General features: G+C 40.4%; 1 protein-coding gene across 8 annotated transcripts in view; it reads left to right on the forward strand.

Moving 5' to 3' along the window:
• RTKN2 (rhotekin 2) overlaps positions 1-22,998 on the forward strand; it is a 122,506-nt gene that overhangs the window by 46,324 nt on the left and 53,184 nt on the right. For 5 of the 8 annotated variants that reach the window (XR_015805085.1, XR_015805086.1, XR_015805084.1 and 2 more), the window contains exons 5-6: positions 151-316; positions 2,204-2,311. Coding sequence is in view for 5 of the 8 variants with exons in the window: in XM_088168786.1 (XP_088024912.1) it covers positions 151-316; positions 2,204-2,311 (274 nt within the window). In the remaining 3 variants the exon portion in view is untranslated. Of the gene's footprint in view, positions 1-150; positions 317-2,203; positions 2,312-2,891; positions 3,269-4,264; positions 9,090-22,998 lie in introns of those variants that run through there. The other 3 variants (XM_088168784.1, XM_088168785.1, XM_088168787.1) reach the window with 2 other exon arrangements.

A 22,998-nucleotide genomic window follows, 5' to 3' on the forward strand; every position in this document is an offset into this window, starting at 1 on the left:
AGTTCCTGACATTGGTTCATCTCTTGTTTTTTGTTGGATAGTAATCTGAAGTAGACAAAAATCCAAATTCTACCTTCCTCACAATGCCATTGGCCATAAGTTGATGCCAGTGTGAAGCAATAAGTCATTACCACAGTTTGTTGCTCCTAGGAAACCAGGATTCGAGCTGTGGATGAGGACTCAAAGAGAAGCGCTAATAACTTCTCTATTATCAGCCCCATGTCTGGAGAGGGTCTGATGCAACATTTTGCTACTGACAGTAGGAACGAACTTCATAAGTGGATGGATGCTTTCTGGCACCACTTTTATGATCTGAGTAAGTAAGCAGGCAGTGCTGGCAGCGTGCCCTCCAAATGGGGCATTATGTAACATCAAAGGGATCTTTGAGCAATTTGAATTGCCTCATAAGCCTTTGTTGCAAGAATGAAAAGAAATATGTTCTCTGGCATAATATTGGGTGGTGGTCTAAGTCATTGGAAGGCAAATATTTGACTAAACCAAAGCCAGTGTGTTCCTGCAGGAGACCAGAGACAGAATATGTCCATCAATCTCAAAAAGACTTGTTTGTTTAGCAGCGTTCTAGAGAATGTTTTTAAGGACTGATAAATTCTCACCATCTCTTCCTCCTTCCCACTGTAGTGGGAAGAGTCCACCTCTGCCTGGGCATCCTTCCAGTGGTGTGTTGGTTTGGTGAGATCCTGCAAGTATGAAACCTTAGTGTGGAGCCTTAGTGACAAGTGGTGAAGATGCTGGAATCATGTGGGGCCTTGGCTAAGATGTGGATTCAGCCAGCTCTTGGAAGTAGTCAAAACTAAACTTGGGGTTTCCTTGTTCAGCAGTATTATGGATGAATTAAATTACAGTTTCTTATAACAGGGATTCCTTGATTCTGTTGTAGTTCAAAGATTTTGGTAGTCCTCATCACACGGGAATAGGCTCACCTCACCGCATTCCATCCAGTCAGGCAAATAGACACTGCTTACCTGGACCTGGTAAAAGCTGTACCTCAGCCTTTGTAACAGGTGATAAAGTTTACCTTGATCCTTTGGCAAACCTCTAGAACTACCGTGATCTTACATGGCAGAGGGAGCTCAGTTATTCATGTGAAACATTGTTGAAGTAGTATATTGTATTGCTTGTTTATCACCAAATCCTTATAAAAACTACACAGATTAATTTGCTTGTGTCTTTTTTCTCTACTTTCTGCTTGACTCACAGATTTATTGAGAGTAGAGAATGTCATCTTTTATGCTGTCATTGACAAAGTAGAGTTTCTTCCTGATAGGCATTTTTATCAGGTCAGAAAACAAAACCAGGTCAATTAATGAAATATCAGTCTTTAGTCAGAGACAAAACCAATAATATAATTGAATTGAGGTTGTAGAAACTCGGTATTGTAGTTGTATTTCCAGTCATTTCTAGCTCTGATTTACAATGAGATAAAGCACTATCAATTAAAGAAACACACTAAGCAAAAACTAGGGCATCCTCTTTAAATTATCTGTAGAGTAGGGTAAAAGATCTTATTCATTATAGATGGAATACTACCCACAGATTTTTTTAGACATTTTCCTTGGATTCAGAAAAAAATGGGTCACTTGGCATTTAAATGCTTTTTTTCTTCCCTGGTTGTAAAATTCCCTTAAAATTAATGTTCTCGGAGAACTCGGAATGATTGGTATGAACAAAATAATTTTACTGTGTCTTGTTTTCCTTAAGGTCAAAATCTACTAATAGAACAAGAGGTTTCCTTGTCTGCTAAGGAATAAAAAGCAAGTTATCCTCTATTAAAAGCAGAATGTTCCTTTGCCATAACATTGTATCATAGCTGTATAATATCCAGCTTGCAGGATATTGGAGGTTGTCCCTGATGAATTGATGAAGCTTCCCGAACTTTAAATATTTTCCATTTTTTTTTTCCCCTCAGATTTATTTGGGGATTTGAAGGCAAATTATGATCTTTAGCCATCATAGTGTAACAGTAATGCTGGGATGCTTAAATTCCAGCTAGAATCTTATAACCTTTGTGCTAAGAGAACGAATACAGAGGTGAAAATACAAATGCATACTGAGCATTCCTTCTAAACAAAAGTAAATGCTCACTGTTTAGTATTACTTTGGAGATAGCTTCCTAACACAACCTAATAAATTCCATCCAATTTTTTTCCAGGCTGAAGTGTCATTGTTCTCTTTTCTCTCTCAGGCCAGTGGAAGCATTGTTGTGAGGAACTTATGAAAATTGAGATTATGTCACCACGGAAACCACCGTTGTTCTTGACAAAGGAAGCGACCTCCATCTACCATGATATAAGTAAGTAGGATTTGCCTTTTCAAGTTGCAAAGTAACAGAAAAAACATCGTCTGAATTCAGATGACTTCTGGTGTTGATTTTCCAACACTGAATTTTTCAAGCACAATTCAGACAATGAAAGAGCAACATAATTGCATATCAAGGAGTTCATATTAAATCTGAGTTTGTAATAGTGCAAATAATGAATACATTTTTATACCTTGAGCTAAAAAATCTGCAATCTTCCCTGAACACACTCAAAAAAGCTGTCACTAGAAATAAACACTCATGGTAAGAGTAGTATACAGCTCAGGAATTGTAAAAGTAAAATAATCCAGTTTGCAAACCAATTGCATGAAATTAATCTGTTGCTCTTACAGCTATTTAAGCTATAAGGTTTACTTAGCATAACTTACCTAATTTTTTGGTCCTTGGTAATTATGTTGAAAAATATGCTTGGAAAATCTAGCTAGAGTGTATCTGGGACTTGTATTTTTGCAGAGAAAAATGGTATGCAGCAGGATTTTTTAAAGTTTTGTTACAGAAATAATATTTACAAACTTGAAAATTTAAGTAATTTTGTTTTACTGGTCCAATGCAGTATTGACTGAGAAACACTGTACAACACTAAATGCCTGACTGCTTGCTGCTTGGGATGGAGATGTGATGATGCTCAAAATGCCATGTGGGTCACTAAGTTACCATGCATCACAGCACTGAACAGTCAAGTTTTGTCTAAGCTGTGAATGCAGAGCAGAAATGCAGTTAATGAACCACACAGAAGCTTCACAAAAGGAACATGGTAACGTAATTCCACTGATATACATGTACCTCAGTGAGGAGCAGAACACAAAATCTGTTTCACTCTTAATACACCATTTTTTTCCTGGCTTATATATAGCATTTGTAGTACCCTGTACCCAGCACTAGTGAGGCACCTCAAATCCTGTGTTTAGTTCTGGGCCCTTTGTGACAAGAAAGACATTGAAGGGCTGGAGTGTGTCCAGAGAAGGGCAATGAAGCTAGGAAAGGGTCTGGACCACACATGTGATGAGTGATTGAGGAAGCTGGGGGTATTTAGCTTGAAGAAAAGGAGGCTCAGGGGGTTCTTATGGCTCCCTACAACTCCTTGAAGGGAGGGCATAACCAGGGCGGTTCAGTCCCTTTTCTCAAGTAACAAGTGATAGGACAAGAGGAAACACCTCCGGTTGCCCTAGGGGATGTTTGGATTGGATATTAGGAAGAACTTCTTCACAGAAAGGATTTTCAAGCAGTGGTACAAGCTGCCCAGGGCAGTGGTGGGGGCACCATTTAGGAGGTATTTGAAAGATGTGCAGATGCGGTGCTTAGGGACATGGGTTGGTGGTGGACTTGGCAGTGCTGGGTAAATGGTTGGACTCGATGACCTTTAAAAGTCTTTTCCAACCTAAACTGTTCTGTGATTCTATTGAAAATCAGATACTGCTGCTGTTTGAGGATTGAGTACTACTGCAGTACACATGGAAAACTCAGTAAGAAGAATAAGAAATGGAGCAAGGCAGTCTTAAGGCCATAGAGAAAAATTATATATGTAAAGATGTCCTACTTTCTAAAGGTTGGCAGCACAAGAATATTAAGTCTTTCATGGGCCTCCTGTGAAACAAAATTTTCAAAGCACTATACAAAAAATGTGTTTAATAACAAACATATACAGGTTTCCCAGTAGTACATTATTTTTTCTTTTACTTGGAAAGAAATATCAGTGCCTACCCTGCTGCCTCAATGTCATGAAAATAATTCCCTCCTGGCGCCTCAGTTCTCTCTTGTATAGCATATGTAATATTTTCCATTTCATCATTAATTCTTGCCAGTATTTCAGATTTGGTGAGACAGTTTATACAGCTTTGTGTTCTGAGTAGTAATAACAAAATAGATAGAAGTAAAATAATTGGTGGTGTTTTAATCTGGGTTAATCAATGGCTCTTAAAATTACAGGCATTGATTCTCCAGTGAAACATGAGGGCTTATCTGATGTCATGCAAAGGAAAATTGAAGACAGTGATGGTGAATTCCTTCTTGGTCAGCAAAAAGAGTCTGCGTCTGCCCTATGGGCATCACTCTTTGATGGATCTCATGAGATGACTGTTCAGAAAAACATGCATCTGAACCCAAAAAGAGATATTACAAGTCCTAATGACAGCAGAGGAAAAAAAAGAAGACCTCTGCCTCCACCCTCTGATAAGTCACCATACAGTGCAAAAGCACAGGTGAACACAGAGTGACTGGGCAAGGAAAAATGAAGCCTGACCACACATCTGCCAGTAGCTCTTCCTTTGAGCCAGTGTTAGTTATGAAAATGCAGCAGCTGCAAACCCCCACTGCTACTCCTTGCAAAATTGGTCCTTGTGGAAAAAGTGGTTTACCTGGCCTGGAGAATCCCATTTCTCTGATAAGCAAGACCAAGTCTGAAACGAAACCAGTACCAACCCCTAGAGAGAAAGGCATCACAGAAATAGTAGATCCCAGGTCCTGGTTACATCCATAGGCATGATATATTCCAGGCTTAGAGAAATCTTTGGAATTTAAAGTTTCTTAGCCTTCTCCTAATACTCTTGATTAAAAGTAGATTTTAGCATATAGCTCAAGTGTTTCCTATAAGCCAGGGCATTACTGCTAGCTGCAGTCTCAGCTGTATTCATTAGTGCTCACATCTAAATAATTGCACTAGAATTGGGGGCGAGTTGTTTCTGTCTGGAGTAAAGGTGCTATTTCTGAAAAGAGTACTTTCCTCTTGAAAAAAACTACAGTGTTCAGGGTAACCTCAATTGTCCCCACAGCAGGGATGTTACCAGTGCCTTCTACCAGTCCCTCAGCTTAACCCATCCACAGCTCCTCAAACTACTTAAGTGGGAATTCACACATATTCAGCACAGATCTTGCAAAGCTGATTTTCTTGGGCTCCATGCTTGCTGCATCTTCTCTCTCCCTTGCTGTTTAGGAAATACTGATATGGTAATCATGTTTGAAAAGCTTTTATGCTGTTCTGAATGGCTCTGTAACTCCATATGGATTTCTGAGGCAGTTCTATTAGTTTAGTGTGGGATTTCCAAAGTTCCTGCTGGTTCATATGCTACTGGAATGGACCAGGGTTATGTATCTTTGAGCAAGGGTATGATCCATCACTGCTGTTTATTTTGGGCTAAGAAAAGCATTTAAAAACAGTTGCTGGATATGCGCATGTGCTCATCTTTTGATTGTTTTTCCTGACAAATGTGGCTCTGTAACACAGCTCCTCCTCGGTGGAGCCTCTCAGCTGTTCCTGGTAGAGAGCTGGTTTGTAAACAGGCAGTGTTACTGGTAGGCAAACAGGGTTTTTTCACCACTTGTTCTTCCTGCAATAGCAGAGAATAAGCACTTCGGGTGAAGATACTGAACTTTGATATTCTTTCATCAGATTGTTCACCAGTTCTGTAAGAAGTATGAGTTGTTAGGGTTCCTGTGGCACATGCAAAACATCTAGTGCATAAGGAAAAGCTGTGTTCTTTCAGATCCACATCTTAAATACCCAACCATTTCCTTGGTTGATGCATTTGTCTCAGATGCTGGAACTTGTCCAAGGGCAAATGTCTGCTTGCAATTCTCCGTCTTGAGTCTTGGTGCTCAGACCTGTGTTGAGAGGGTCATATCAGCAACTGTATACATACAGTTAATTGTTTTTTCTTCCCAAAGTGTGGGTGGCTCTGGGAGATTTACCATTTCTCCAGAAGATACTGTGAACATGGTTGGCTGGTTGGTTTATTTTATCTAATTTTTTTGTCTTCAGCTAAGCTCTTGGCTGCATAGTTGTAAAGGTATCCGCTGAATTCCCTTAGTAGTTCATTTGGGATGCAATTGAGAGGCAGGTTTCATTTACAAATCCTTTTGCAGGATTACAGCCCTTTGTTCTAAAATGTCCTTGTTCATTCTTTGTTTAATCACATTCCATTTTTCCTCTGAAACAACCATAATCATTCTTACAATAAATCATGCTGTTACTTAAGTGGATGGTTTGTGAATGGCTTATAAATAGGAACAGAAAAACTGAAGAAAAACTACATGATTATGTAAATCAGACAGTTGACTAAGTGGACTGTACAATTCTGAACAAGAAATGGGAAAAACTGGGGGGGGGAGGGGGGAAGCATATTTTCCAAAATGCAGCTGCAGTTTATTTAGCTTTAAATCTAACCTTAAAAGTTTCTGTGCTCAGAAAGAAAAAATCAACTTTTCTTGGCAACCCCCTTTCATTCTGTAGTTATATTTTTAAAAAACCTCATAAATATATAAAGTAAGAAGAGACCATAATGAAGATTTATTTTTAAATTCAACAGGCCATTGAATTTCAACAAGCAGTTTCTCTATTCAATTCAGTGGCTTTGTTTTGAACTGAACATACGTATTTCAGCAAGGCATTTAATATTAATTTGAAGTCTTCAAGTGATGAGAATTCACTCACACCTCCTGTTGCAATACTAAATTACCCCAGGTACATTTTTCACTTGATTTTCTATTTGCATTTCTAGCTCCACCTTAAGTTATTTTGGTCTTTTTATGCATTTGATTGCTTATATTGATGTATGTAGTATCAGCTTTTCTAATTGTCTGTGTGTAGTTATGAATCACGATTATGTCCCTTTTAACCTTTTTTCTGATGAGATGTACTGAATTCCTTAATTTTCCTGTGGCAGTGAATTAATCTTCACGTTCTTCTCTGTATTTCTCATGTATAGAAATTTTTATAAGGGTGACATCTGAATTAGATGCCACATGTCAATAGTGATCCATCAGGACTGTATAGAGCCATAACGTGATCCTCTTACTCTGATGAATATCTCCCTCTCTCTCTTTCCTCAAAAATTGCATTATCTTTTTTTTTTTGTGGAAGCATTGCCTTGGATGCTGACTTTTATGGGCCAAGTCCTCTTCAGAGTCTTTCCCAAGAATGTGGTACATCATCCTCTTGTTATTCTACCTTCTATTTTCTTGGAAATACAGATTCTATTTTACCAGCATTAAAATACTGTTCATGAAGTGATCCAGATTGGCCTGTGTAAGTGACCTGTCCTCATTCTTTACTACTCCAGCAGTCTACATGTCCTTTGTAAATTTATTGCAAGTGATTTTTACAGTTTATTCCGGATCATTGATTTTTAAAATTGAATGCAAGGCAAGGTTTCTAGAGAGAGGTGTTGAGTTTTTATTACATCAGTGACATGGGTAGGGGATGCAGAAAAGCAAACAGACAGGCCATTGAATTTCTGTCCCTTTTATCCCTGAGCCTTTAAAACTTTGAGTAAGATGGAAAACAGCTGTATTTCTTGCTGAATCCCTCTTAATACTGTATCTTGAAATTATTATGTTAATATTTTAAAGAAAATTCCATGTTCATCTTGTTTTAAGAAAGTTACTCAGGGTTCTTGTGGGTAACACCTCAGTGCAGGTGTCTACAAGCTGAGCTTACTATATAAAAAGAGTAAAATGCAACCTGTTGTTCTAGACCTATTCTTCATGAAGCTGTATTGATATTTTATATCTATCCTTAAATTAGACTCATGTGGGCCAGTTCATGATATTGCAGTGACCACCACTAAGCAAACAACGCCATTAATTATTCTATTCATCTGCTTCAGAACTATATAATCTCTATTATGAAGAAAGAGTTGACTTCAGGTTTTAGTATTTATTGTTACTTCATCTTTCCTTTTTCCCCCCGCTTCTGTATTGTTATTATTGTTTTTGCATCTTCTGTGAAGCAAGTTGGTTTAACGAATAAAACCTGCAGGCTACCAGGAACTACAGAGCTCAGCTACACAATAAAGTCAGTGCCCCTCAAGGAACTGCTGCTCCCAGGCAGTAAAGGAGAATGTAATGTTTCACCATCTTAGTGGCTACATTCAGTCATGAGGATGCCTTAATTGCATGACTCAAAATATCTGTGATCAAAAGTAATTTGGCAGCCTCCTGCTGGGATGAGGCTTGGAGGACAGCAGAAGGCCTGTGGCTTCCTCCAGCCTTTGTCTCCCATTCTCCTGTGTTCACATTCGTGTAGGCAAGTTAGAGTGCTATCGCCTGGCAGGGAAGTCCAGAGAAACACTTCTGCCTGGATGAATGGCTCAAACGATCCAGTGTAGGACAGGGCGGATGTTGGTGGCACCTGATGAACTACACACGGGACTAGAGACTTTCCCAAGAAACATGTCGGGCCTGCTTTGAAAACTGTACCTGCTTGTTCTCTGCTGGGATTAATTAATGCTGCTTAAAACCAGAATTAAGTGATCAGATGCAGTCTTAAGAGAGGCAGAGACAGGAGTCAGCCTAAACTCTTCTTTTAGGAAGTACAACTTGAAAGTAATTGCAAGTTCTAACTTGAATATGAATTTCACAGAACATGAACTTCTAAAATATTGACTGAACAAAGACTGAATTTATTAACTTTTTATATTTACCTAATGTCTTCAACCATTTACTTGGTCTTGGAATGGCATATGGGACTTTCTGTGGTTTTAATGGCCTTACCTTCAAATGCTTACGTTTTTACTAGTATTGTGACATTTTTTCCCATGGTAATAATACTAGTAGTTATTTGGCTTGTACATAATTGGAAATACTGCTGTAGTATTCAGAGTTGATTTCTAATTAATGAAAACTGCCTTAATAGAAAAATGCAGTTTTGGACACTAATGTATCGTGAAGTGTTAGAACAGAAATCTTATTTTGCTGCTGGCTTATTGTAATTCTATTAAAATATGCAAGTGAAATTAAAAACGTTTCTAGAACAAAAGGTTTTTGATGTAATTTTCTTAAGTGTGGAACTACATTAAGATTTACTCCAGTGTATAAACCATGGGTAATGGCTGCTGTAAAATGAGAGAACTCAGGGGTAGCTACTTTTCCCTTGGGTCTGCCATGAATGTACCCCTGTAGGCTCATGCTGACAACAGCAAACAGTATTGGCCTCAGTTTTCTGACCTGGAGGAAGGGACGAAAAGCCATTTAACTGGCTTTCAGTTAAATTAAGGCTATCTGCCATGTAGTGAATCCAATGGACACCACCCTTTGTGAGTAGTTAAAGTTGGAAATGTTATCTGAGATGCACCTTTTTTCTACAAATGTGCCAAAACGAAATATCCTGTTTTAGGTTTCATCTCACTTCTCTCATAGTCATGCAGGAAAACATGCCATGAATCAGATTTACATCTTGCTCTCTGCTTTGTAAGCTGGTTTCATAAATGAGCCATTGACATCCATTAATTAATTTATTAATTAATCTATCCATTAATTGTTTTCCTTTCATGTAGGCTGCTAGGAGGATCTGTGGGGATCCGATGCTTTAGACCCGGGAAGCCACCAACCTTCCCAGAGACAGGGTCCTGCAAGGGACAGCATTCTAAGGGGGTCTCTGGCATGTCTGCTAGCCACCAGATACGCCTCAGCAAGCGGTGGCTGTGGCCACAAGTGATCAGCTCTGATCAGTGATTTCAGCTCAGCTTGCGAGGCTATTCCAGCCTGACTCAGGGACAGAGAGAGACAGGAGCATCATATGGAGATTCCACAGAAATTCCTTTATTATCCAGCAGCTCTGTGAAGGGAGCCAGGGATGACAGCTCCACTGGAGAACTGGGGGAAAAACTGGAGTTTTTACGGGGGAAAGCAAGGGTGGTACCAAGGGGGAAAAACTACTGGGTTACAAAGGATTAACATGGGTACTGGGGCATGGTGGGATTACTGAAGCCTTTGGGGGATAGCTCACCATGAAAAGAAAAGATGTGCCAGCCTAAGGAGCATCCTTCCAGAAGGGCTGAGATAAGCTAATCACAGCCCATTCAAAGGACACTGTACCCAAGCGACATCCCTCCAGGGCAAGGCCTTGAGCTGTGGCAGGACCATTGGCCTCCACACTTTCACAGGCAGCTTTGTGCTGAAGGGGGACTTTTACCCACCTTGCCAGCTAGAGCTCAGTGTGGCATTGCTAATTTAGAACTAACTGAGCTGCTCAAGTAAAGTGTTCTTTTGACCCAGTTATAAAATTGCTATAATAAATGCAAAAGGAATTGCTAGACGTTTTAATTTTGGAATAAGAGTCCATGAAACCAACAAAGTGGGATTGACAATTGCAAGACAAGACAGTGCAGCTGAGTGATTTAATGAAAACTGTGCTACAGCTAAAGCTGCAGTTTGCTTTAAGGGATCATGGGAATATAAGATATGGTAATCTCTTCATGTAACCATTAGCAAGTGGTTAAACTGTAAGTGTTCCATATAGGTATTATACACTCACAAAAAAACCCAGTTTGTTAGACATCAAAACAAACTGCTTTTTATGAGGAAAGAGCAATCTTTCAAGATTTTTATATCAAGATAGCTTTCTAAATGTTTTTTATTTACCGCCCCAAAGGGACAAAATTTATAATAACTAGTGAAGTATCTTTTATTCTGTTATGGTATTTCTTCACATTTCTATAAACTTCTTGCAAAAAGATATTTGTAATATACATTGTTTCACCTGAAGGGGTTTTTTTGGCTCTTGTTCAGTTAGCTGGAGATACAGGAATACTTGCAGAAGAAGGTAGTTTCATACACAGCCTCTTCTCAGCCCTTAGTAATTACATTAGTAATTTTAATATGCAGACGTGAGAAGCCTTTTAGTCTGTCAAAGTTTCACTTTGTGCCTCTGTCTGGACATGAATTTGGAGTGACAGTTAAAAGTAAAAAATTGTGTTTTTTAATTTACTTAAATTTTGGCATCACTGCTGTCTTGTAGCACTTGCAGCTTGATGATATGCCACAAGAGTTTTCTTTCCAAGCTTTAAAATTTGTGTATTTTCTTTTGCTAAGAAGGAAAGGGTTGGAAAGTATTCATAACATGCCTTTTTCTGTCACTGACTATAAAAGTGGTTCCAAAATACAAATATCATTGATTAAGTTTTTTCACCCTAAAGGAAAATGGTTCCAGTCTTTTCCATCTTTAGATTATATTTTCCATTTTCTAATTAGTATCTATTAAAAATCCCACATGTATTTTGACGATATCTTTCTTGAGCTGCATGCCCAGAGCTGAACACACACTACTCGCTCAGGGGCACTCTTGATTTACGAGAACAGAATATGTTCATTAATATTGCCTCCATTTAGCTACTCATTCTGCATTAGCAAAAACCGAATAAACATATTTCCATCACTTTGTGACCAAAATGGTGTGTGCCTAACTAAAGATGTAATTTAGGCAAGGGAAAATCTTAGCACTGTTTTGAGGAGTTTAACATCTCACAAATTTCTCAATAGCAGGAAAAATTTTTATAACTCTGTGGCTGGCACGAGCAAGCTGTTTTGTCCTCACAGCATTTGTTTTTCAGATGACAGCGGCTGCTTTACTTTCTTTAGTTTTGAGTGGTCATTACTCTTCAGTCCAACATCTATACAAAAGTGTTGAGAGCTTTTGAAATAAACTGAGAGCCATATAATCGACCTTTCCATGACATGGATGGATCAGCTAGAGTGTCAGTTGCCAAAGCACTGAGTTGGCAGATTCTTAGCCCGTATACTTGGCTTGTAGGAAAACAGAGGGCCTGTGGCAACTTTGCCTTTCTTCTGAATCCAGACCTAGGGACTGGATGTGGAGGACAAGAATGTTCTTCTTATCGCTGTAGCTTTATCACACAGCATGGGCTACCTGACATGGGGCAGACCAGCTCTTCAAGCATGGAAGAAATTTTGCTCAAAATTAGTAGAATCTCAAACTTTATTAACTAAATGGAAAGCTTTTTATTAAGGACAGATCCTAATAATGGTATTCAACACATGGCTTCAGGTCAAATTGGATTTAATGCACCATGCCTTTAATATATCAGGATTTTTCTATTATTTTAATAAGAGTTCATTTGTGTGTCTAATAATACATCATATTTTAGTCATGACCTCATTAGAAAGATTCTTAAATATTTGCTTGATCATTATCCCAAAGAAGAATAAAGGTCTGCTGTCTTGGGAACACCTCAGGTTTAACCCAGGGCATGCAATAGCCACTTGAGCCTACAGTGTGATGTACACTTTTCTGTCCATTCATTTAAAATAATTGTATAATTCCTTGGCAAGTAAAGTTAGTGATTTCTAAGCATTAACGTGTTACCTGCTTTTTACATTTTTCATACAGATAAACCAGAGCACATGAGTCTTCAGCTACTCTACTAGAATGATTAATACAAACTTCAGCAACAACTTGTTTACTTGCTTTTTCCTACATTTCCTTTAGCAGGGCAAATTGATGTCAACCATACCTGCAAAATAAAAAAAAAGAAAATAAAAGGAAAAGATAGAGCAAATTGTTTAGTTAGGCTCCATCTGTCTCATGTTGAAACATTAAAGAGAGCCAAGAGCTTGCTGCAGAAACAATTATTTGAATCAGAGTATATACAAGTGCATGAGTTCAATTTGGTCTCTCACTGATATAAAACAAGAGTCAAGGGAGGGGCCACAGCTTCTCTGCCCTTCACTTAAATATGAACCATTGTGACAGAAGTTTCCATCACACTTTTCGAGACATTAGTCCTTAGGGGTGCTAGATTTGGCCAAACAGTGCCATGTTCATGACTGACTTTAATATCACCATCCTCACAGACCCTCTGAACTTGAGGCATGCAGGAAAGGGAAAATAATTCTATTTCTCCCAATTTCAGGAGAGATGATGCTAGCAAACTGTGAGCAACCTTTAATGTAAGAACAGGGCAGTTTTGAAAAGCTGACTGTGTTGCTAATGGGATGTGACCAAAAAGCCCAATCAAGATGTTTTCTGAGAAGCCACCTGACATCATCACTGCCCTTCAGCTTACTGGGCAATTTTTTCAGCTTTTTCTAGTGACATAATATTCAGAGAAAATATTGTTTGGTCCTTGTACTTCACTTTTGAGGCCCTTTACTACAGAGAATTTTGAATCTTTAAGCTCTCCTTCCCTTTCCAGTGTCCCTGTAGGAATTAGTCTTATCTGCCAGAAACATATTTCATCTCAGCTGACTTGAAAAGCACACAAGGTTACAGCAGTTGAAATAAGAAAGCATGGCTTGGGATTGGCCAGTGTGTTGCAGGCTGTGACTTGTCCATGGAGCAGTTTGGGACTGTCTGACTGTCTCATGTGAGACACTCTGGTCCTCATGCTGACGAAGGAGCAGCAGTCACAACGGAGCTGAAGAGAACAGAAACCCCTTTCCATGTGATGTTTTCAGTGCCTTCATTAAGCTTTAGCAGCAATCCCACTGTTTTCTACAATGCTCTAGTCCCAACAAAGCACCGATCTTGCACACTCAAGATATGAAACTGTTCTGATGCCCTCCTGGACATTTGTCAAGGTCTTTCCCCAGCACCAAAGTGCACCAAGACAATTTTGCCCAGCCAGGTCCAGAGTCGAGATCCCCACATGCCTTGTTCTGCTTTTTATCCCACTCCAGTGCAATCACAGCAGCTCCCATTGGGAGAAAGTTCTAAAGTGCTTTATGATCATTAAGCCTCACAGTACCCTTTCCATTAATTATTTCTATGGCAAGAGGTTGCACATAAGATATTTCCACATGTCAGCCTTTATAGACCTGATTGTGCTTAGGTTTTTTGGCCCATTTTAGCAGCATCCCGATCCTATAATGAAATTATATGTGTAAGTTCTGGTTTTGATAAACTAAACATAAAAGAACTAATAAGCAAATGAGCTTTTCCACAGCTGCCTCCTCCTTTGAGTGCAGTGTTTCAAGGTCCTCATGGAGTGCTCCCTGGAGCAGGGCTGCAGCTTACCAAGCCTGAGTCCCTCCTGGCACTCTCATTCATGCATTCTGTCAAACAATATTTTCTTTGGTTTTTTATCAAGATCTTCTTGACTGAGATCTTCCAAGCAATTAATTCAGTGCTCCATGATTGCAGCTGCTGAATAATTGTTTTCTTTCCCAGGCAAGAGATGTAAAATAGTTGCTTCCCTCAATAAACAAGTTGTCAAATGTAATTAGTTAATGGACCTGTAATCGTGTGATAGCATAAAGGTAAAGATATGGTAAGTGTGATGTGAAAATGCATATTTAAATTAAAGCTATAGAGGAACATTTTCCCATAGGAACTCTTCCTATTGATGATGAAATAGACAATTTACCATTCATAATGATTAACTGTAGATCATTAATTAAAGTAAACAAGAGTTTAGTCGTCAAGCATTTCAAATTAAAGATGCATTGATTCTTTGAGTTACTTTTAAGTCTGGCTGGGAGACCAGGTTAGTGCCGAGGTCCCCATGCCTGAGCCAACCTTCCCATATAAACTGACATGCAGAAGTAAAAGCCTGTTGAAATTAAGGTCCAAAATGTACTAGCTAATATTAAGCTCCTGGAGCCTGAAATGTGATCCTACGTTCTTATTCACCAGCACTGTAATTTGCCATACTGTCCCTGGTCAGACACTTTAGGAGGCAGAAATGGAGCACCCAGGCTCGCTGGCTTGTAGGGAAGAGGGAATGTTATTTTTGGCAAGTGAATGCTAAATTCCAACCTAAATGCAGTTACAGAGTATGCACTATAGCTCAAAAATCTCATTAGCTCATTTTTATCTGTAAATAATAAATCTATCTTTCTGCCTGCCCTTTAGAAGAAATCTGAGGCAATCCTACAGTAGAATCTGTAGAAAGCAGAAGCCCTGTGAAAAGAATCTTGCAAGGCTGGGGGCTTTTCCTTCTACCTTCCCTTGGTAAATGTACATTCAGTTGTATCATTTCCTAAAAGAGTTTTCCTTGACTGAAAAAACAAATACTTTTATTTTTGGTTTCATGAAAAGCTGTATCTCTTACAGAAATTTAATTCTCCATTTGGGAATTATAAGCAGTAATACAATAATAATAGTTGTTGGTTACCACACACTTATTTTAGACTATTCCAGGCATCTGCATTCTGCTTTTTGTGCAATCTCATAGCATTAGGCTCCAATATAAAATGAAATTACTCTGAACTGTCTGCCAAATTTGACTATTCTTTTAAAATCAAGTAGCTGTTTACTTACATTATGTAATAACAACAGGGGTAATATAATTACTAAGTCACATATGAAAAATAAGACTTCAGCCTGCAACCTTCAGTTAATTAACCACCTAACTACTAATGAAAAGGTGATCAGGGTACATAATTCTGAGAGAATGGATCTGTGAAGGCTACTGCACCAGTGATGCATGGTCAGAGGCTGTGGGATCACTGCTATTTGTAGCCCAAACCTGTTTTTTTGTTTGCTTTTCGGAGGGCACTGGAAGCAAAACTTTCATCAGTAAAGTGTTGAGCATCTCCTCTGATATGTCCCGAGATGAGCTCCCTGCCCGTTGCCAGTCCTCACATCCCTGTGGCACATGTATCCAAAGGCAGTAATTCAGGAGGAGGTTGACACTCTACTGGCCCCTGGAGCTGTGGACAGAGTGGGACCAGGATCCTTGCCCCAGGGTTGGCTGTAGTCCATATGCCACCTCGAAGCCTTGCCCCCACCATTTGGAGTGCCCTTTTACCCCAAGGAATAATGGGTTTCTGCAGGACTCCAGCTTCTTGCTCCTTCCTCAATGGTTTTCACAAGCTGAGCATTTGACCAGGACTACCAGCTACCACATATATGATTGTAAAGGAGATTCATAAATAAAATTGTTTGCTAAGAAAGTTGATCTTTGCCAACCCCAGATCCTAATACTGAGGCAGCTGCCTTTATAAAAATAATAGAATATTATTTGTATTGACATTTTGGCTGCTCATTCCAGTAGGTCACATTTTGGAGGCTTCTCTCCAGCAAGACTATTTTGTCATGGAAGTTGAGCCCCACGAATAAGGGAATTTTAGACAGAATCCCACAAGTTGCCTATTTAAAACAAAACCCTCTATGATTCAGGGTTGGCACAGTTGCAACTTTATCCCATGGTTTTGCTCCAGCATCCCTCCAGGTTCATCTCTTTCGTGGGTTACTTTGGGGCCTCTCCTGCACCACTTCTTCCCCTTTGATGGCTCCCAGTGTCACAGTGGGCTCCTCTTATTCCCTCTGCCTCTCCTCCACACCTCAACTTTTCCTGGCTTAGTAACTAAGGACAATGGCTTCCTTAGAGAGTACTGGACCTTTTAGAAATGATCAAGGTATTTGGAAGATAGATCATACACACAAAACCACGGCTGCAGGACTGCAGCAGCTGGAGGATGACACAGATGGCCAAATGTCATGAAGCTCACGATAGTATCTCCCAAGCCAGTGAGACAAGGGTTAGGACCAGGCTCCAGATGCTGCACTGCTGACAAAAAGCATCCAAAAATTCTTGGAAGGCTACACACTGGATCAAGTGGATGCATCCCTTCTTTGCCCACAAATTGTTCAAGAGACATCCTCATCCTTGTTAGTATGCAGCTGGTGTGGTTCACTAGTTCTGCCAAGCAGAGTTTTTTCATTCTCCCTCGCTGAAGAGAGGAGCTTCAGAACAAGAGAATGATTAATGGAGGGAGAAAAAAAAAAAAAGCAAACAAAATTTTAAAAGGGATAATAAAAACTCTCAATGAAAGTGAAATTATCAAGAATTATGAGAATTCTATGAGTTCCTCACAGTCGTTCAAAGCAGGAATGCATAAACCGCAGCACACCTCACTCAGCACGTCCTTTAATGAGAATGGCTGTGTTTACGCTTTCATTTACACCACCTCCATGCCTGTAGGCTCCAGGGGAGGCCTGTTCACACACGTATGGAGCAAACAGAAAGCAAGGAAGCCAGGCTTGTGTAACTCGGGACCAGCTGGAGGGTTTTGGGGTGTGAGAGGTGGGTCCTGCCTGCAGCACAGCTTGGAGGGACCATGCAGGGCAGCAACACCCAGCACAGGGACAGCCAGGGAGTGGGGACACGTACCAGGGTACTACAGTGAAATCTGTTTTTTTGCAACTCCAAGAGCACAGCAATTGGATAAATCCAAGTTTTCCTGGGAAGGGCGACCAGCTCGCATTCATCAGTGTTCACTGTAACCCTGGTGAGGTTTTTTCCATCCCCTCCCAGCTTTCAGGGAAATCAATTAAATGTCTCTGATCAAGTTTTTCACTATGGCTGGGGACAGGTGGTCTTCCTATGCTCCTGCAGAGGTGAACACAAGCCAAAGTGCACTGAGGGTGCCTCCAAGCTGCCTGAAATTAGACATCATTGTAAGACCTTAGCAAATCTTTTTCTCTGGAGAGAGTCTGACAGAGGAGAAGTGCCTGGATCCGCTGTGAGACATTTGCAGTGAGTTGTCTCCATACTAAACACTGGATGTGAATAATATCCCTGCACTCTCCATAAAGTAGTCCCTTCATTGCTAAACTCCCTTTAACACAAGGGGATTAAACATCAGGTTAACCTGGATGGTAAAAGCCAGGAGAAGCCAGGTCACTGCAAAGCACAGCTTTTACATGATCATGACCTTTGTAGGCAGTACAAGCTTGCGTTTGCCCCGGATAGATCACAGAAGCTCTGCTGTGTGATGTATTCCTGACAGAAGGGTTGGTTATAATTGGAAGAGATGGGCAGAGATGATACCTGAACATAGAATGTCTTAGCTTGCAGGCAGAAATGGCACCTGAACTCCTCCAGAGTGCTGAAGTATGCAGCATGGTCACACAGTGCAACTTCCCAGAGGTGACAAACCTTTCTGAACAGGTTCAGGAGCCAGATCAAAATGTTACAGGTCAGTATCATCTCAAAGAGACTGTTTGAGAATGTGATTCAGGGGCTGTGAACAGGAAGAGTGGAGGAACAGATCGCATTCATACTCCTTCCAGGTAATAATCATACCATTAACTTGAGGTGGAAATGTTAAAGTATTTCTTCTGTCTATTGTGTGCACACGTGTATGCATAAGTTTTAACACTGCCAGCCACCTATTAAGGCACACAGATTGGGAGCCCAGATAGCAGGGCTTGTAAAATGTGACACCCAACTTCTACATCTGTCCATTGCTTCTAAGCTGGCTGAATCTAAGTGACATGTTCCTTCTTTCTTCTCTTCCTCCTTTCTTAATTAGATAAAGGAAAATAAATCAAAATAGCGCAGGCACAAGTTTTCCATTTCTTATCACACTCTATCTCAGTTGTAACAATGCCAAAGCTGTGGACTGCTCACCTGGTAAGGATGGCTGTATTGATGGAGCAATTCTCACAGGGCTGAGGGCCATTGTTTCTAATCTGCTGGCTGCATCTTCTATGCTGGTCAAGTGAGATAGTGTCCACACTCTGCAGCATGGAGCTGCACAGGGCTGTCCTGTCCAGCTCTGGATGATCTGACACGTGGTGATAACCACAGCCCTGCTGAGCAACCAGCCTGGACAGAAGCAGTGCAGCCATCATGGCATCGTGTACAATCTTGCAATGTTTCAGCAAATACAGCTTGCTTTCAGGAGGCCTAATTGGCAGAGGCAGAGCTTTTTTTTAATCTTTTTTTTATTATTATTTTTATTTAAAGAAGTTTGTTTTGGAAAAACTAATCAACTAATAACATATCCAAACCCCACTCCATCAGAGAGAGAGGAACAGTGTTGAAGAGTAGTGATGGCAGCAGGAGTGTAGAGCTCCCATTCAGCTCACCAGAGATGGAGGGGCCACTGGATTTCTAGTCCAGGTAACCTTGTTGCTTTGTTTGAAGTATCCAGTATGCAGCTGTAATTCCTTTTCCCCAGATCCATATGGAGATGTAGCCTTATTCTAATAGCATACAGCTCTTTCGGCGTTTCTGGGGTTTTCAGTCCACAGCCTTATAAAGGCACTTCTGAAAAGGTGCATTTGGACTGAGTAGGGAACTGCTGTTTCCTATCATGTGGATTTCAGTTCTTTGATCCACGTAATTCTTCTGAAGGGAGGAGGGCTGTCAGGGTTCGATTTTCTTCTCCTTGTTACCTGTGGAATTTTTTCCCATTGATTTGCTAAGAAGCACTGAATGGCTAAGTACTTGAGACAGGGAAGGGGGAACTCCTCTGGTTTTTGGGAGTTTTTCTCTTGGAGAGACAGACACACAGGAGGAGGGGCTGGAGCAGGTGCGGATCTTTTTGCTCTCACTCTTTGGCATTGTCTTGGTTTGAAAGACAGGTATGGTCTGAGGAAAGGCAAGAGCCCCCTTCCTGAGATGCAGAATGCAACCCCCTCCCTTTTAATTATTTTAGGTCCAAATCAGAGGCCTTCAGGCAGGAGATGTGGGGATAAGGGTAACAGTTCTTTACTGATATCTAACAAGGCAGGAAAACAACAACAGCTATAAAAATTGGCAACAGAACAGAACAGTCTAGCTCCGCTCCAGTCCCTTCTGGCCGCAGGCCGTCTCCCTGTGCTGTTACCGGTGCTGTGGGGGCAGGGCAGGTCCCGCGCAGTTGAAGAGGGCTGGAGTGATGGCGGCAGCCCAGGGGTGAGAGGGGATGGGAAAGTGACTCTCCCCTCACGGTGTCGGTTGTGGTGCTCAGCAGAGTGTCCGGAGATAGTAGGGTGAGATGGGAGAGCAGCAGAGCGATGTCCAGTGGCAGGGGAGATGCCAGACCGGAGCCCGGGCTGTCCTCCCACCATGCAAGCCAAGAGAGAGAGAGTCCCCTGCTCCAGACCCCCATCCCACCTTTCCTTTTCCTTTTCCCCCCCTCCCCCTCCACCCACCCTCCTACGAGAGAACATTATCTGTCGTTTTAAGGTGTAGCCACAACTCCTTAGCATAACAATGGAAGAAATTCCACAGAAAGAAAAGGGAAGCATTCAACCCCCAACAGGCATTGGAGAAGGATGGCCAGGCTGTCGCTTACTGTAGGGAGAATTCACTGGCGCCTGAGGGACCTATCACCACCTGCTTGTGTGCCCCAGGAATCCTGAACTTTGCCTCTCCCTGCCCTGCTTAGAGCCAGGCCGCGGCTGACTGTGAGGTTTCGGAAGGACCTCCAGGTGCCTCCTGTGCACCCACACTGTCGGGCTACTTCTTCTTTTATTTAAAAAGCGAAGCGGCTAATAGTTGCTATAAAGTTATTTATTGCAGAAGCACATCAGTCTCAAAAGCAAATACAAAGCAAGGCAAAGCAATGGCATAAAGCAATGGCAAAACTGCAGTGGCAAAATGCAATGGCAAAATGCACATGGCATAAAGCCATGGCATAGAGCCCCAGCTCTCCCTGATGCATGTTCTTTTATAGAAACTTTCCAAATAGCTAAGACACAAACTCGGACCACTATTCTTTAACCTATTAGAATTCTAGTTTCTTAGCATGCCAGGCTACGTATAGACTACGTTCATGGCCTATCTTGTTCTAACTGAAAAATGTAAGCAATATTCTTAACTCTAACTCTGTTATGTCTGAAACTGGGTTTTTGGAGCCTCTAAGAAAACACTAGCATGTTTTTTAACCTTCACTAGAACATGTACTACTTCTCAGGCATCTAAGACCTTTTACTCACTAAAAGCACTTAAAACTTATTCCATTTACTTACTTATTTTCTCTCACTTATGTTAAAACCTAAATCTTCACCTCTGCCTTATAAGTGAGAGGCCTAATATACTTCAATCTATCTAAAGGTTTCAACTCAATCCCTGCATTCTGATCTTTCCCTGAAGAAATCAGAGAGACTCCTGACTTACTGACTCCAACAGCTGACCTTCCACCTCTGTTTCTTCGCTATTGCCCTGAGTTTCTCCATGCCGTAGCCCACACCCCCTTGCCTTCCCAGGATATTCCGCAGCTACCACCATCCATCACCCTGGGATTTCGTGCTCGTTCTGCTGGCTGTGATGGTAACTGCACCAAAGGGGAAAGTGCCTGCAGCTGAGTGGACTGTTACTGGGTTCCTGGTTCTGTTTAATATTAATCCCAGAGTTGTGTTTTGTTGTTTTGTTTACTAGTTATACATACTAGTAAACAACTGTTATTCCTATTCCCATATCTTTGCCTGAGAGCCCCTTAATTTCAAAATCATCATAATCGGAGGGAGGGGGTTTACATTCTCCAATCCAGGGGAGGCTCCTGCCTTCCCTAGCAAACACCTGTCTTTCAAGCCAGGACAAGGGCCAATAATCAATAGGTGCTATAGACAAGCTATTTAGTGGGACTCTCTCCAAACTTGGATAAATCAAGTTTGACTTCTTTCTGGCTCCATCAATCCTGTAACAAAGTAGCTTGACACTGGCTTAAATGAAGAACAAATACTTTTTCTGAGCAGACCTATTGTTCACCAGTGAAGAGAGAAGGAGATTGTTGAGTGCAACGGCGCAGAGTCTAAGACAGAAGATGCTACACTCTGTAATCCATGTGACAAAAGCCTTTATTCACTTCCGACCTCACTTTATATTCCCCTTTCAATGTTCCCGGGTAAGCGCCTGTGATTGGTTCACAGATCAGGCTGCTCAGCCCTCTGACCAATAGCTGTCTGCAGCCAGGGCTGGAACTCATTGGATTAAATCCTTGTCTGTCTCCAATTCTGTCCTATCCCTGTTCTTTGGGGACTTGCCTTTTAAGCCAGGCTGCTTCTCTCATATGTGGTCAGATTAACTGTCCAGTACAAGCCAGCTTGCACTGTGACAATTCCCCGTTTCTTTTTCATTAATTTGAAGAAAAATTTTGAAACACAAATGTGTAGCTTGTTCTCTGTAATCTTGCTTGCAAGGGTCCTTTTGCATGCAAGATGACATTGACAGCATAAATTCAATTGGAATCGGGTTCTACCTGGCTTAATAAATTTTGCTTTTTTGGATAGTGATGAGTTCCACATACCAGAAGCTGCAGTGCTTTTGTTCAGGAGCAGTCAGGTGAATTTAGCACTTTTTGGTTTCACATATAACAATTTAACTGCTTAACATAGAAATATAACTCTATAACCATAAAACTTTAACCTTCTTTGAAAATTATAACTTAATATAACATTCAGTTTTAGAACTGTGCAAAATTCCAACATAACAAAACAATTTGTAAACCGTAAAAGATTTTGTAAACAAACAACTCTGTTATTTCAGCCTCTTATAACTTTGTGAGGTAGTTGCAATTTCTGTCATTTACCTTCTCAACCAATGATACAGGAGCTCTTAAGGTCTAATAGATGAGCTGGGATTTTCACTCAGGTACTTTGCCTGCTTAACAGGCTAGCTGGGTTTCAAATTGTATCTTTTAGAAAAGTTGCAACATTTACTGCCATAATTCCTTTAAATTTAAATTTTTGTTATTGAGTTTTATAAGCTTAGTATTCCAAATTATTGATGTGCCTGATGTATCATTGGAGTTGTGTTTTTATTTAGAAAACTGTTAACATAATTTTAGCTTGACATGTTACAGGCTCAATGCTTAATAACTACAATGTTACTACTATTCAACATTAAACAAGAATTACTTAGTTCCAACTCATTAACATTTTTAAAAACAAGAAACCATTTAACTTAAAACCGTTTTAAATAAGAACATACGTATTTCTTTTATTCCTTACTCCCCTTTTTTTGTTTAATTTAAAAAAACAATACACTATTTAACTTAAAACTGTTTCAATTAAGAACACATGTGCTTCTATTTATCATTTCTCCTCCTTTTTTGCTTTTAGAAATTAGAACAAGAAACAAAACATACACCTTTAAATTATTTTTATGTGGTGGGAATTATAATTACTGATATGTTGCAATCAAATTTTAGTGTTTAATACTGTTGAAGAGTTTTCCTTTATATGATAACTATGGGGAATCTTCTCCAGATAA

Source organism: Sturnus vulgaris, chromosome 8 (genome assembly GCF_052056855.1).
Source record: "Sturnus vulgaris isolate bStuVul1 chromosome 8, bStuVul1.hap1, whole genome shotgun sequence".
Lineage (NCBI taxonomy): Eukaryota > Metazoa > Chordata > Aves > Passeriformes > Sturnidae > Sturnus > Sturnus vulgaris.